The 14,404-nt window shown below is 38.4% G+C and overlaps 1 protein-coding gene and 1 non-coding gene across 2 annotated transcripts in view; both read left to right on the forward strand.

Moving 5' to 3' along the window:
* Positions 1–14,404, forward strand: part of RAB3GAP2 (RAB3 GTPase activating non-catalytic protein subunit 2) — a 115,095-nt gene that overhangs the window by 59,420 nt on the left and 41,271 nt on the right. Inside the window, exons 9-17 of the mRNA XM_088845540.1 lie at positions 439–537; positions 6,846–6,994; positions 8,028–8,107; positions 8,229–8,318; positions 9,705–9,844; positions 11,581–11,797; positions 12,601–12,744; positions 13,156–13,238; positions 13,592–13,656. Of these exons, the coding sequence (XP_088701666.1) occupies positions 439–537; positions 6,846–6,994; positions 8,028–8,107; positions 8,229–8,318; positions 9,705–9,844; positions 11,581–11,797; positions 12,601–12,744; positions 13,156–13,238; positions 13,592–13,656 (1,067 nt within the window). The remainder of the gene's footprint in view (positions 1–438; positions 538–6,845; positions 6,995–8,027; positions 8,108–8,228; positions 8,319–9,704; positions 9,845–11,580; positions 11,798–12,600; positions 12,745–13,155; positions 13,239–13,591; positions 13,657–14,404) is intronic.
* On the forward strand, positions 2,952–3,083 carry LOC129551862 (small nucleolar RNA SNORA36 family). Its single transcript, XR_008685170.2, has one exon. It is a non-coding gene; the product is annotated as a small nucleolar RNA SNORA36 family (small nucleolar RNA).

Genomic DNA, 14,404 nt, shown 5'->3' on the forward strand with positions numbered 1-14,404 from the left:
GTTATTTACATTTGAGATCTTTCTGTTGCGTTATGTGTGCTTCTGCTGGGTGTACCATCAGGTTTCACTAAGACCCTGGTTGCTGCTTCAAGGATTTTATTCACTGTCTTTCTCAAGAGGGAGAAATTGTATACTTAGCTTCAATGGCAGTTTGACTTCACCTTGATTTTTTATGGTAATCTAGAGTTTTTAGTAATGTTTTCTAATTCCTTAAGTGTTCCAGAATCTCTTATATCGGCCAAGTTAGTCTTTTAATATATGCATTTTATGTATATTGTCTTGGTGTGAATAAATCTCACTGTATGCCTGGTTTATATTACTTTATTTTTAATTAGTTTAGAATAATAAATCAAGTTATTATATTTTTAATGATGTTTTGTAAGTCTTCATTTTCTCCATTATATTTAAGTTTGGTTTGTCTAATTTTATCTTTGACAGCTGCAGCATCAGGCAATGAGAACATCCAGCCACCGCCATTAGCGTATAAGAAATGGGGTCTACAAGATATTGACACAATTATTGATCATGCTAGTATTGGTAAGCCATTACTAGTTCCAGTTCTTTTGGAACTTCTTATACTTTTTGATAGAAGTACCTCATTTATTGGAAGTGTAGATTTATTCTCAGGGCTTCCCTGATGGCTCAGTGGTTAAAAAAAAATCTGCCTGCCAATGCAGGAGACATGGATTTGTCCCTGGATACTGGAACATTCCCTGGAAAAGGAAATGGCAACCCACTCTAGTATTCTTGCCTGGGAAATCCCGTGGACAGAGGAGTCTGGCGGGCTGCAGTCTATGGGGTTGCAAAGAGTTGGACATGACTTAGCAACTGAACAACAACAATAACATTTATTCTCATGTGAAAAGAAAATCATTGTCTTTAGTGAGGCATTTGGAGGGTAGTTTAGACTTACAGATGATCCTGAGTTAATGTCTCTAAGGAATGGTAGTGGTTTTAGTAACTGTGCCCTTAGCATAAGCAGTACTATACAGTTTTTTCATTGTTGTTTTGTTTTTATAAGATTGTTTTTTAATATGAGCCATTTTAAAAATCTTTATTGAATTTGTTATAGTATTGCTTCTGTTTTATGTTTTGGTTTATTGGCCATGAGTCATGTTGGATCTTAGCTCCCTTGACCAGGGATCCAGCTGCACCCCCTGCATTGGAAGGCAAAGTCTTAACCACTAGACCATCAGGGAAGTCGCTACTGTACAGTCTTGGATCACCCACTATTTGACTTAAGTTTTATACAGATGAGTTTGATTCATACAATTGCCAGACCAGTCTTCTAAAAATGTAACCTTTAGATCAACAAAGTGTAGAGTAAAGCATATATCTTCTTGTGACCTGTATTTGAAGGCTTACTGTGTTAGGTATGAGGAATGCAGAGATGGAAAGACTTGGTTTCTGCTGTCAGGATGCATGTGGCTGGTTGGGAGAAACATGTGAAAACAATTATGGTATCACAGCATGTGACCGTTGTCAGAATCGGCAAGTGGACCTACTCCTCCAGGGGGAATAGAGGAGAAACCTGAGGGAATCAGGGAACTGGAGGCTGACCTCAATCTGAGATTGAAAGAATGAGTGGGACTTGACCAGGAGCACAAGCGTCAGGGAGGCACTTTAGCGAACAGGTATCACATGGGGGTGGAAATGCGTTGTGTTCAGGAAAAACAATGAGAACTGGCCCAAGTGAGGCCAGCCTGTGAGTAGGAGCCAGATTGTGAAGGCCTAAGATACTGTGCACAGGAACTTTGATTTTTCTCATCACCATGTTGAGAGTCCTTAAAAGGTTCGAAACAAGAAATTGGTACTATCACTTAGCCTGTTGGAAAAATCACTTGAATGGGTCAAGACGAGAAACTCAGTGCAGTAAGGAAGCTATGATAATCTCAGTAATAAGTGATGGGCTTCTGAACTAAGAGTAGAAATGGCGGTAGAGAAGAAGGAAATGTCATTTTAAAATGTATTCCTATTTTTTTCTGTTTAATAATTTATGCTTGTTAGATTTTTCAAATAGCACATAAAATATAAAGAAAAAAAATAAGATAACTGGATGAGGTTTTTGCTGAGAAACTACTTGTGCAGTCGTAGTATAGGAGAACCACACGGGATAGTCCAGTGTCTCAGGGCTCATTAGCAGTGCGACTGCTAGCTGCTCCTAGGCCTAAATTCTACTCATTTGAGATGGTGAGTAGAATCAGCACCATAAGAGCAGGGTGGTTTTTGGCCAATGGTCCTAAGGAAATACGTATCCTGACGTCATTTTCTTTCCTGTCTTTGACCTCCTGGTGGGGCTTCCCATTGTCTGAATCCAGCTCAAAATCTGGGTTCAAAACATGCACACACTGGGAGGGAGAGAAGGAAGGAGTGTGAATCCAGAGGGGCGAGCTGAAGATACCTGACACAGAGCGCCTTTGTTTACTGTTGCATTTCTTGTATGGAATACAGACAGACCTTGTTTTATTGCACTTCGAAGATACTACATTTTTCACAGATTGTAGGTTTGTGGCAACCCTTTGTTAAGCAAATCTCTGGGTGCTATTTTTCCAGAAGTATTTGCTCACTTCATGTCTCTGTGTCATATTTTGGTAATTCTTGAAATATTTCAACTCCTCTACCAGCGACAAGATTAGGAGTCACTGAAGGCTGAGATGATGGTTAGCAATTTTTGGCAATGAAGTATTTTTAAATTAAGGTATGTTCATTGTTTTTTAAGACACTATACTATTGTACTCTTAACAGGCTACAGTATAGTGTAAGCATATTTTTATTTGCACTGGGAAACCAAAATATTCGTTGAGTCACTTTGCTGCGATACTTGCTTGCTTTTGATGGTCTGGAATTGAACCTGCGATATTTCCGAGGTCTGCCTAAAATCTGTAATAAACACCTTATTGGTAGACATTCCATTTATCTTTACTTTTTGTGAACACAGAAATGTTGCAAAACTCCAAAGTGTTGAGTTCAGTTCAGGGTGACTTCCTTGTTCTGTTAATTAAACTTTGGAACATTGAAACAGGCTAGGAGAAATGATTGGATAGAAAATTTTATTCTATTCATTTATCTCCCAGCCTACAAAATGGAAAAAAAAGGGGGGGGGCATGCCATGAGCTTTATCCCATGTACATCTTTATGTAAAGGTCTGATTGACTCATTCAACAAAGAAATGAATGAATACCTGTTGTGTCCCAGGCACTAGTTTTGGTGCTAGAAATACAAGGCAGTCAGGACCCTTGTCCTGATGAAGCTTAGGTTCTGGCGATGGGGAGACAAAAAAGAAGCAATTAAACCAAGTGAATAAATAGGGTAATAACAAAATGTTAGTGAGCATCATGAAAATAAACAGAGGTTTATGACAGAAGTCAAGGAACGAGGGGACCAGGTACACAGGTGAGCAAAGGCCTCTCCTGAGACACGAAGGATGGGCAGCAGCCACTATGTGAATGTAGGATAAGCAGTCTGGGAGAGAAAGCAGCAGAGACAGAGGCCTGGTCTAGAGGGGAGAGGGGGTGGCGTGTAGTCAAAACCTGAAGGGTTAAAGAAACAGAAAGGAGGTAGGTGTGCCTTGATTGTGAAGTGAGGAGGAGGGACCAGATGAGGCTGGAGACAAGGACCGAGGTCAGATCACATAGGTGTGAGGAGTTTGGGTTTTACTCTGAGCACAGTGGGTGCCATTGATGGATTCTAAGTATGGGATATTTAAAAATATTCCTCTGACTGCTCTTCAGGGAGAGGCTTGTGGAATAAAAAATGAAAGCGAGGAGACCAGCAGCGAGTGTGTTGGAACAAGAGAGAATGAGGATTTTGTCTCAGGAGGAGGCAGGGGTGCTCGAGGTTAGACAGAATGGAGATGTAGTTGGCACTTGCCAATGGATGGATATTAGAAAAGAGAGAAAGCAAAGAGTCAGAGGTTTCTTAGTTTTTAAGTGTGAGCAACTGGGTGAATGTTGAGGCTGTGGCTGAGAAGAGGATAGGAGAAGGAAGCGGTAGGCGTGAACGAGTGGAGAGTTGTGGTTTTACAGGTTAACTTCTGACGCAGACTTCCAAATGGAGATGCCAGGCAGACAGATACATGAGTCTAAAGGTCAGGAAAGAGGTCCAGATTATCGGTATAAATTTGGGAGGGAATGGTTAACTGTGGAGTGCGTCACAGAATTCAAGAAAGGAGACTTGGCAATGTTCTTGATTCTTATAAGTTTAAGTGGAATGGTGAGAATGAAAGCCGCACCGGAGTACATTTAAGAATAAATATTTCCACCCCCTACTTTCAAAACTCAGAAACACAAGAACAAGAAATCAGCTCAGAGCATCTCCATTTTGACTCCAGTCCTGACTTCACTAAGCGTCTTACTCATTTTCCACCTCCTGGTGAACACTTCCCCCTGGGTGTCTGAACTTAACATATCCCAAACCGCATTCTTGACTTCTCCCATCAAACTTGGTCCTCCTCTGTCCTCTCTCGTCGTCTTCTCTTGCTTGCACCAGAAGCTTTTGAGTCATCCTTGATTCTCTTTTTCTTCTCACACTCCTCATCCAGTCCCCCTTTGTCTCAGCCACCCTCACGGTAAATCCGGAATCTGACCACGTCTCCTCTCCGTCATTGTCAGCATAGTAGTCCACACCACCGTTGTCTCTTGCCTGAACTGCTGAGGAAGTGAAAATCCTAACTGGTCTTTCTGCTGCCTTTCTTCTTTTCCTAAAACGTCTTTACCCAGTGGCAGCTAACATGATCCTTGTAGAATATAAGTCATATTTTTGCCACTTCTCTGCTCACAACCTTACAGTGGCTTCCCATCTTATTCCTCACAAAACCCAAAGGCCTTATATCTCCTGCAGAACTCCCCCTTCCTCACGCCTGTGTTCCCCCCACGCTGATCCACTTACTGCTCCTCTGCTCCTCCAAGCGTCCTCCCACTTTGTAGCCTTTGTAGTTGTCCCTTCTGCCTAGTTGTACCCAGCTAGTCACATGGCTGTCTCCCTCACTTCAAACAGGTATCTGTTCAAATCCCGTTTTATCAAAGTGACCTTCTTTAGCCAGTATACAGGCCTCGAAAATTATCCAGTGACTTTAACCTTACGGAAGTTTATGTTAAGAACTGTAAGGTGTTTCACAGTGTGGAAAGGCCTCAGATGTTCAGGGAAAACCCTAAAAGACCAGGTAATAACAAATTCAGAAGAAGAAAAAAAAATTACATCTAAGGCAGTGTAATTACAAGTAGGCAGCTTGTCTCAGCAGTAATACTTAGAGTTCTTTATAGTGAGAAGGGTGAATGTGAATTTAATTTAAAAATTGAGATATGGTTATATTGGAAGAATATGGAGAGAAAAAGAAGGACTGTAAGTTATATTTTCATTTACCTTAAATCAGTGAAAAATAATGCTAAAATTGGTGACTCAAAAAACAAAGTCACGCACCTATAGTGTGTGGAGTATGAAGAGAAAGCATTTTAAAACTTAAAATTTCAATTTATATGTGATACCATGCAGCTTTTGATTTTGTGCTGGTAGAGTCAGCATATTTAATCATGTCATAAAAACACTTTGTATATTGAATCATGAATTCATTCATAAACACAGGACAGGCATTCTAATCTTTCAGAATAGGTCAACTTTTGTAAGAATTAAAATTTGATGACTTTAAATCCTAAATCCAGTAAGAGGTTTGCTTATGAACACCAGAAAAGCATTTCCTTTCCCAGGACACTCTGTCAGGAGCAATGCATTCAAAATAGAGGCAGTACATACATGTGAAAATGAGAATAACTCCTGTTCCATTCTGCAGTATGTTTGTGTTCAGAACATATGTACCAGGAGTACCTGAGTTGGAAGACATCGCCCGAGACGCAATCTAGCAGCAGATCTTTACTTTCTAGGTCTCTAAGCTCACTCCCCGCTCCTTCTCTCTCTGCCACCCAGGTGAATTTAAATGATGTTGGCTTTTCCTTTACTGCTCCTCAGCATTGTCTACTTTTACTCTTAGCGCCTTGGGGAAATCAGCAGTAACTCTTCATTATAGAAGGCTGGGGATTTCTGGACTACAAAGTAGATGTTTGAAAGGGTTTGTTTTCACTGTGTGGGAAAGGATATGGGAGCAGAGATGCTCTACTGCCTTTCTGGTGAGGATGTAAGGCAGCACTGCCTCTTTGGAATGCCGTGTCACAGTACTTAATAAAATTGTTTAAAAATGAAGATCCCCGTTTGAGCCTGCACTTCTGTTTATGAGGATTTGCCATACAGATGAACTTATATATTGGTATGCAAAGATCTGTGAAGGACATGTATTGCAGCATTATTTGTGGTGGTAAAAGGTGAGAAACAACTCAGATGTCCATCAGAAGGTCAGATCAATTATGGCATGACCACACAGTGGAATACTCTGAGTGACTGCCAAGAATGAGGCATGTCTTCTTGATATTTTATTAAATTTAAAAAACAGGGCACACATCAGTTGATTTGGTGTGCTGCCATTTATGTACCTACAACATTTCTGGAAAGCAGCATAAGAAAATATTTCAGTTGTTACCTCAAAAAAGTAAACTTACACCTGGAGATATTGGTAGACTCTATATTTCTTGTACCATTTGAAGTTTTTATCTGTTTAAAAAATTAATATTTAAATTGTTTTGTATATTTTATAGCTTAGAGGAATTGTAGATGGCAGTTTTAATATCTTATGGATGTTTTATGGCATTGATCTTGTAACTTTTAAAAATGACTTTCATCTATTAAATGAAACTCAGCAGTTAGCATTTTAGAATGGGGTTGAAATAAAAATCTAGTAATCTAAAATGACAGTGTCATTTCAGTGCATTAAAATCACATTGTTGTTGTTTTGTCATTAGGTATTATGACTCTTTCCCCTTTTGATCAAATGAAGACTGCCTCAAATATAGGTGGATATAATGCAGCAATTAAAAACAGCCCACCAGCCATGTCTCAGTATATCACTGTAGGGTCCAGTCCATTTACAGGCTTCTTCTATGCTTTAGAGGTAAGTGTTTCATCATTGATCTTGATTTTCAACATATATACAAATTGGATATGGTAATAGCCTTAAAAAGATTAAATGGTTTACATTTGTAAGTTTCAGTATAAGCTGAAAGTAGTCTCAACTCAGTTTCTTCTAAATTCTTTAGATTAGCTGAAAAGGTACTAAAGTCAATGTAAAATAAGCAACCTTCTTTGTTTCTGATGCCCCGAATTCTTAGTTGAGTTGTCTTGAAATATTGGTGCAATAGTCAGAAGCTTAGAGTTGTTACTGATGTCGGCCCACGAGGGAGTTGAGTAAATAAGGAATTGTAAAGATAGAATGAGCTGCTAACGATAGCTGATGAAGTGGTGAAAACTGCTCCCTAAAATTGGGGAGATTTAGATATTAGACTTGGCAGCTCTGATTTCTCACATAAAAAGTGCCCTTCTCAGAATTGTCCAAACCATCTTTTTACTTTAACAAAAATATATTTTAAAAAAAGAGGTGGGGGGTCATAAATTAGGAGTTTGGGATGAATAGATATACACTCCAGTATATAAAATAGGTAAGCAACAAGGATTTACTGTATAGCACAGGGAGCTATATTCAGTATCTTATAATAATCAATAATGGAAAAGAATATGAAATGTGTGTGTGTATATAAAACCAAATCACTTTGCTATATGCCTGAAACTAACACAACATTGTAAACCAGCTATACTTAAATTTAAAATAAATTTTGTACAATATGAGGTATTTCTAAATAAAAACTGACTGAAAAAAATGTTTTAAAAAGAGGGAAAAGAGCTAGTTCTGTATGGATGAGAAATCAATAGCTCTGCTAGAATAAGGCCATTTTAATGTCCTAGTTTAGATTTTTTAACTGACTACAATTTAAAGAGGGAAATCATGAAGATTATCTAAACTATTAGTGATTTTACTTAAACTGTAGAGTTAAAACTTATGATTATATTTCTGCCTCCTACCTTTTTAAAGTGCATCTCATTTAGAAAGTGTATTTTGTTTGTCATCTTTCAAATGTTCTGTTTTTCAGGGAAGCACGCAACCATTATTATCTCATGTTGCACTCGCAGTGGCAAGTAAACTCACTTCTGCTTTATTTAATGCTGCCAGGTAATGACATCCGTTTAAATAATCTAATTTTCATCTCACTTAGTTTTAACTTGTATTTGGATGGTCTGCACGTTAAAACACTGGAATCTGTGGTTTTAGTCTAAATGCTCTTTCTTTTCAGTGGTTGGCTTGGTTGGAAGAGCAGGCATGAAGAAGAAGCTGTCCAGAAGCAAAAACCCAAGGTGGAACCAGCTACCCCATTAGCTGTAAGGCAAGTCCGTCGTGCTCCTCTTGCATTTTAGTATTTTTAGAAATGGATTGTTAAATGTATGGTCTTTCCATGTGCTTAGCTGATTTATTGATTTCTTGAGTCTTTGGAGCTCCTATAAGTCATTAATGTGGGACTGATGTTTTCTACCAGAATGTAAATGTCATGAGGAGAGTGGTTCCTGTCTGTTTTAATGACACTTGTCTCCCCATCATGTAGTAGAGGCTCAGTGTGTATGTGTGTTGGGTATGCGCTTACAAACACTGTACACTTAGCTTAAGTTGTAGAAATATTGGGTTTTTGATAGCTATTGAACTTCTTTCTGTAAAAAGTTTAGCTTATTGGTAAGCTGTAGAACCTTTAAAAGGACATAGTGATTTCTTTTAAAAAAAAGAAAAATGGGATCACATATATTCAAGCATTATGCTTGAATAATGCTGGCTTATGCTTCCTTGCTTATTCCAGCAGTACTGGGGGATATTTAGTGGATTTGTCAGGTTTTTGGGGGAGAGGGCGTGAGTTTTGCTTGATTTTGTTTTTAAATCCTTTTTTATTACTCAATATAAAGTACCACCATGAAGGGAAATAAAAACTTCTCCCCTTTTTTAAATGTTCTTCAACTGAAGAGATATAACCAATTTTCTATTATTAAAATGTATTGAAGATTATCTTCTAGAATTTTTTCCATCTAACATATCACATCCCCAGTTACCCAAGAATGAAGAAATAAGCCAAATGGCCCTATGCATCACATGGATGTAACAAAGCTTCTGAGTACTTTGTCTCAGGGAGTTTTTTCAAAATGAGCTATTCTGGTTCGTTCTTAGTACTTCCTTACTTTTATTTTACCCACAGTTCTAATAGGATTGATTATAGGCCAAGAACAGTGTACAGATAACTATTTAGAAGAAGGAGAGTTTTTGCTTCAGGCAGTTATGTTGATATCAGCAGGATATGCTGTCTAGAGAAAAAAGAGAAAAGATTAGAAATAAGAAAAAATAGACGAAGATGCTAGTGTAGGAGCAAAGTATTCTAAAATTTAGTTGGTTGTCAGGGTAGTTTCATATGACATATTGCTTAATCACAGAAAGATATAGTTGACTTGATACTCTCTGAAAAAATAAGCTTGAGGGTATTCTGTATCAAATATCTTTGAAATAAGACTTAGGTATTATTATATAATAGAAGAAAGTTCCTTATGTATTTTGTATTACAAAACGTCTGGTGTGATTAGTTAATAGATTTAACTATTAATCCATACAAAGTTCGTATTTCTTTATATTAATGTAAAATCAGATTCAGTCTGTTTTGTTGCTGTATTTCATTATTCTTTTATTTATTTCTAGATTGGACTTTGATTTCTACTTTCTTTTTTCTTTTAAATATCAGATTTGGGCTTCCAGATTCTAGACGCCATGGTGAAAGTATATGTCTGTCTCCATGTAACACACTGGCAGCAGTAACAGATGATTTTGGCAGAGTTATTTTGTTGGATGTAGCTAGAGGAATTGCAATACGCATGTGGAAAGGTACTTTCTTACAAAAATCCAGGACAAAAGTAATTAACTTTTTATCCCAGTAGCTGAACAGTGCTATCCTTCTTCAGCTTCTCATTGATAAGTGTTTAATTCTTTATGCTTTCTTTCTTTTTTTAATCATGAACTCAGATCATTGCAACAATATTTGACCCATAGTCCAACTGACACATCCTTTAAATTTGACCAACTCATAGGTACTTAAAAACTTTTCCTTATGTACTTCTTTTCAGATCTCACTGACATTGTCAGTTCCTGAATTCAGTTTCTTGCCCCTACAAGATTCATTCCAGTTTGCAGGACCATGCTTGAATCAAGGCTTTCCAAAACTAGAATGCCAGGTTTTTCAGATCAAGATGGCAAAACCTAGCAAGATTCATTTTTTTAAAATTTTAGTTCCATATCCGTATGCCTGTGTCAGTTCATTTAAGTGTCTTGGTAACACTGTCTGTTAGAAGTTACATTTAGTGACAAGCACAGAGCTATGTACAGGATCAGTATGATACCACATGACATCCTCAGGAACTCAGTCTTATTCCATGTAGCTTCCCCATGAAGGTTATATCATGGTCCAAACGGCTGCTGAAGCTTCAGCCATCTTATATGCATCCCAGGAAGGAAGAAGGGGACAGAAAGACCACCACCTTAGTCTACTTTGAAGATATTTTCAGAAGTCTTGCTAAGCTTTTTCTGCAATACAATATTTAGGACTTAGTCTCATGGCAAACCTAACTATAAGGGAGACTTGAAAATATATTGGCACATTTTCAACCTGAATAAAATAAATCCCCTTTACAAAGGAAGAGAAGAGAATGCATTGTTTGTAATCATCTTTAATATTAACATGTCAGCAGAGACTGTTGGTTAGAAACCACAGTTTTTATGCAGTCTGGTCTGTTTTTAGCATTGTGAGGAATAATGGATTTGAGGGCATTAAATTTAAACTCTGGACCTGACTGAGGCCACTATTACCTTCTTGGCAAAGAATTCCTGCAGTGTTTACTTGCCACATATTTAAGTGTCTTTCGAAATAGGTTGGAAGGTAGCAGATACATCATTTCTCCCTGACACGGTGCTTGTCTTCTGAAATAACTTCAAGGGTGTGTTCTCAGCAAGACTCTTCCAGAATATATACCAGTTGGTCCAGATCCACTGTGGTGATGCTATGGCTGCCACTGTGGCCTGTCCTTCTGCAGCTGATGCATTCTGTCCTTTTCCTCCCCGTCACTGGGAGGAGAGGGATGAGGAAGGCATGTCAGCTGCATGTTTGTTCTCACAGGCCAGCGCCGCTTCCCACTGCTGTGCAGCCCAGGTCCTCCCTCTGTCTGTGTGCCGCCAAGTCACCTGAATTGCAGGAAACCAGTTTGATCTTCTGTTTTAACTGGATTTTTATTTTCAATCTGAACCTTAAAATCTCTCCAGAAGTTTTTAAAGAGAGGGAGGAAGGGATGGAAATGAAATCATGGAACCTTCCATGATAACTGATTTCTTCTTAGAAAAGAAAGTGTGATCAGAACCAACTGTAGCAAACTGACGTTTTGAGAGGCTTGGCGATTTAGGATTTGTCATAATTATAATTTTTTCTGTTTAATATATTTCATAATAAAAAAGAATATACGTTTATTGCTTTTCTTGAGCCCCCCCTGACTAAAACATTCCAGAGTGCTTCAGAAGGCTCTGCTAAACCTAGATTCCATATCTAAGTGGCTTTCCTTTCCTCTGTCTCTAAGGGTATCGAGATGCACAGACTGGTTGGATCCAGATTGTAGAGGACCTCCACGAAAGAGTGCCAGAAAAGGGAGACTTTTCCCCATTTGGAAGTCCTCAGGGTCCAAGTCGAGTGGCTCAGTTCCTTGTGATCTATGCACCACGGAGGGGGATTTTAGAAGTGTGGAGCACACAGCAGGGCCCTCGAGTTGGTGCTTTCAACGTGGGAAAGCACTGCAGGTAAGCTGCAAACCCTAGCCTTTTCCTGGCTGCAAAAAGAAATGCTTTTGTTCAAGTAAAGCTTCCGTTTAAAGCTACTTAATTAGATTGCAAGTTGGTTGAGAATTAAAATGTCCTTTATTGTGGTTTTTCCCCATGAGTGCCTGCTATGTAATTATGGATTAAATGTTTAATAACAAAGGAATCTGACTGAAGAGCCCGTGATACACTACTGAATTAAAGTCAGCTTTGGTGCCCACTTGTCCCCATCCCTCCTTACACTGTGGAGGCTGGAAAGGAAAGATTCCTTCTAATTCCCCTGGTGATGATACCAAGTTATGTGAGTGCTTTGTTTGCCACTGCGACATCAGCCTGATTGTATTTATGTGATTTTCTAGTACATTTTAGCAAGGTAGAGAACCCTGGCAGTTAGGTTCTATTTTACTTTTTTTAATATTTATGACTCTGTGCGACCCCATAGACGGCAGCCAACCAGGCTCCGCTGTCCCTGGGATTCTCCAGGCAAGAACACTGGAGTGGGTTGCCATTTCCTTCTCCAGTGCATGAAAGTGAAAAGTGAAAGTAAAGTCGCTCAGTCATGTCCGACTAGTAGCGACCCCATGGACTGCAGCCCACCAGGCTCCTCTGTCCATGCGATTTTCTAGGCAAGAGTACTGGAGTGGCTTGCCATTGCCTTCTCCAAATATTTATTTGGCTGCCTTGGGTCTTTGTTGTGGCATCCTGGATCTTCATTGCATCATGTGGATCTTTTGTTGCGGCATATAAACTCTGTGGCTTACCATATTGGTTTGTGATTTCCTCAGGCTTCTGTATCCTGGCTATAAAATAATGGGCTTAAATAACATTACCAGTCAGAGTTGGCAGCCCCAGACTTACCAGATCTGCCTGGTTGATCCAGTGTCTGGAAGTGTGAAAACAGTCAGTGTTCCTTTCCACTTAGCATTGAGGTAAGTTGTATCGAGTGCCAGCTTATTAATGTCCCTCTACTGACTTTTCCCAGTCCTTTTTTTTTTTATATTAAACTTTTTATTTTGTACCGTAGTATGGTCGATTAACACTGTTGTGATAGTTTCAGGTAGATAGCAAAGCGACTCAGCCGTACATATACATGTATCCATTCTTCCCCAAATTCCCCTCCCATCCAGACTGCCACACAACACTGAACAGAGTTCCCTATGCTATACATATTGGTTATTCATTTAAAATATAACTTTGTTTTGTAGCTATTATTTTATTTCTCTCTAGACTGATCCCTTCAAAGTTAAATAGGAAGTGTAGAAAAGAAAAAGAAATTTGGATGTCTCAGAAGGAAAACAGCTTCACTTTTTTTAAGAATTTGTTGTATTTTTTTGTTTTAGCGATAAGAAAAGTGAACGAGCCAAGGACATGCACTTAGTGAAGAAACTGGGAGCCTTACTGAAAGCAAAATGTCCCAGTCTTGGTAGGTGTCCTTTAATAAAAATGAAGGATATTGTCATGGCATTTTTAAAGTTAATAGAATATTCTAAATGGAGCAAGCAAAACACTTCAGTGCATTTATAACCTGTTGCAACTCCTTTGTGTAATGAGATGAGGTACAAGTAATCATGTATATTTTTTATTGGAAATATTCTGAAGGATGAAACATGCCATCAAGGGAGTATTAAAATTTGTAACAATAAAACAGTAATTTCCTAGGACTCAGAAATCCTTCAGACTGACTGATAGTGCAAATACATGTGTTTTTCTTTCAGAATAAAGTTTACCTGTTGTAAAAGTGAACCAAAATTTTATTTTGGTTAATTTTCTTTCTAGATTTGATTGAAACAGAAATAAAGGAATTAATTCTTGATATTAAATACCCTGCAACCAAAAAACAAGTAAGTGTATATAATAAAAGATCTTTCCTGCCAAGTAACTGTTACATTCCCTTCTTAGTAAAATCTGTATTTTCCTATTTCCCTCCAAAAACATGATAGGCCAAAATCCTCTGTGTTTTCATGCATGTTCATCCTTTTTTTACATTCCCATGCAAAAGTTTCTGCTGTCTATTTTGTCTTTCTTCTTTTTTGATTAAGTAATACTACCATGCATGGAAGTACATGTGTTTTATATACACACGAAAACCCATACATAACATATATTCAAATTAAGTAATAATAATAAGACAAAGCTGTGTATGACCACCCACCTTAGGAAACAGGATGTTACCAGGAACTCTGAAGAGCCCTCCCTGCGTGTCCCTCCTCCTCCCATCCCTTCTCCCATTCCTAAGGTAACCAGTGTTTAGAATTTTGTGTTCCTCTTTTGCTTTTTGTAGTGACAGCATTTCTGTATGACTCCTTTAAAACACAGTGATGCATTTTCCATTTTTTGAACTTGAAGTCAGTCGACTCCTACTCTGTCTTGTTTGTGACCTACTTCATTCTCTTATCGTTGTGTTTCTGGAAGTTCTCTGCGTTGCTGCCTGCCGCTGGCTTGTGTAATGTATGAATTCCACTCTGTGACTATCATTGTTTATTCACTCTGTCTGTGGACATTTACGTTGTTCTCAGTTTTTTGCTGTTACCAACAATGATAGTGTGGTTATCCTTGTGCAGTGTTTTCTGGCGCACAAATGTAAGAGTT

Source organism: Moschus berezovskii, chromosome 17 (genome assembly GCF_049115385.1).
Source record: "Moschus berezovskii isolate FMDL1 chromosome 17, NW_MosBer_1.0, whole genome shotgun sequence".
NCBI lineage: Eukaryota > Metazoa > Chordata > Mammalia > Artiodactyla > Moschidae > Moschus > Moschus berezovskii.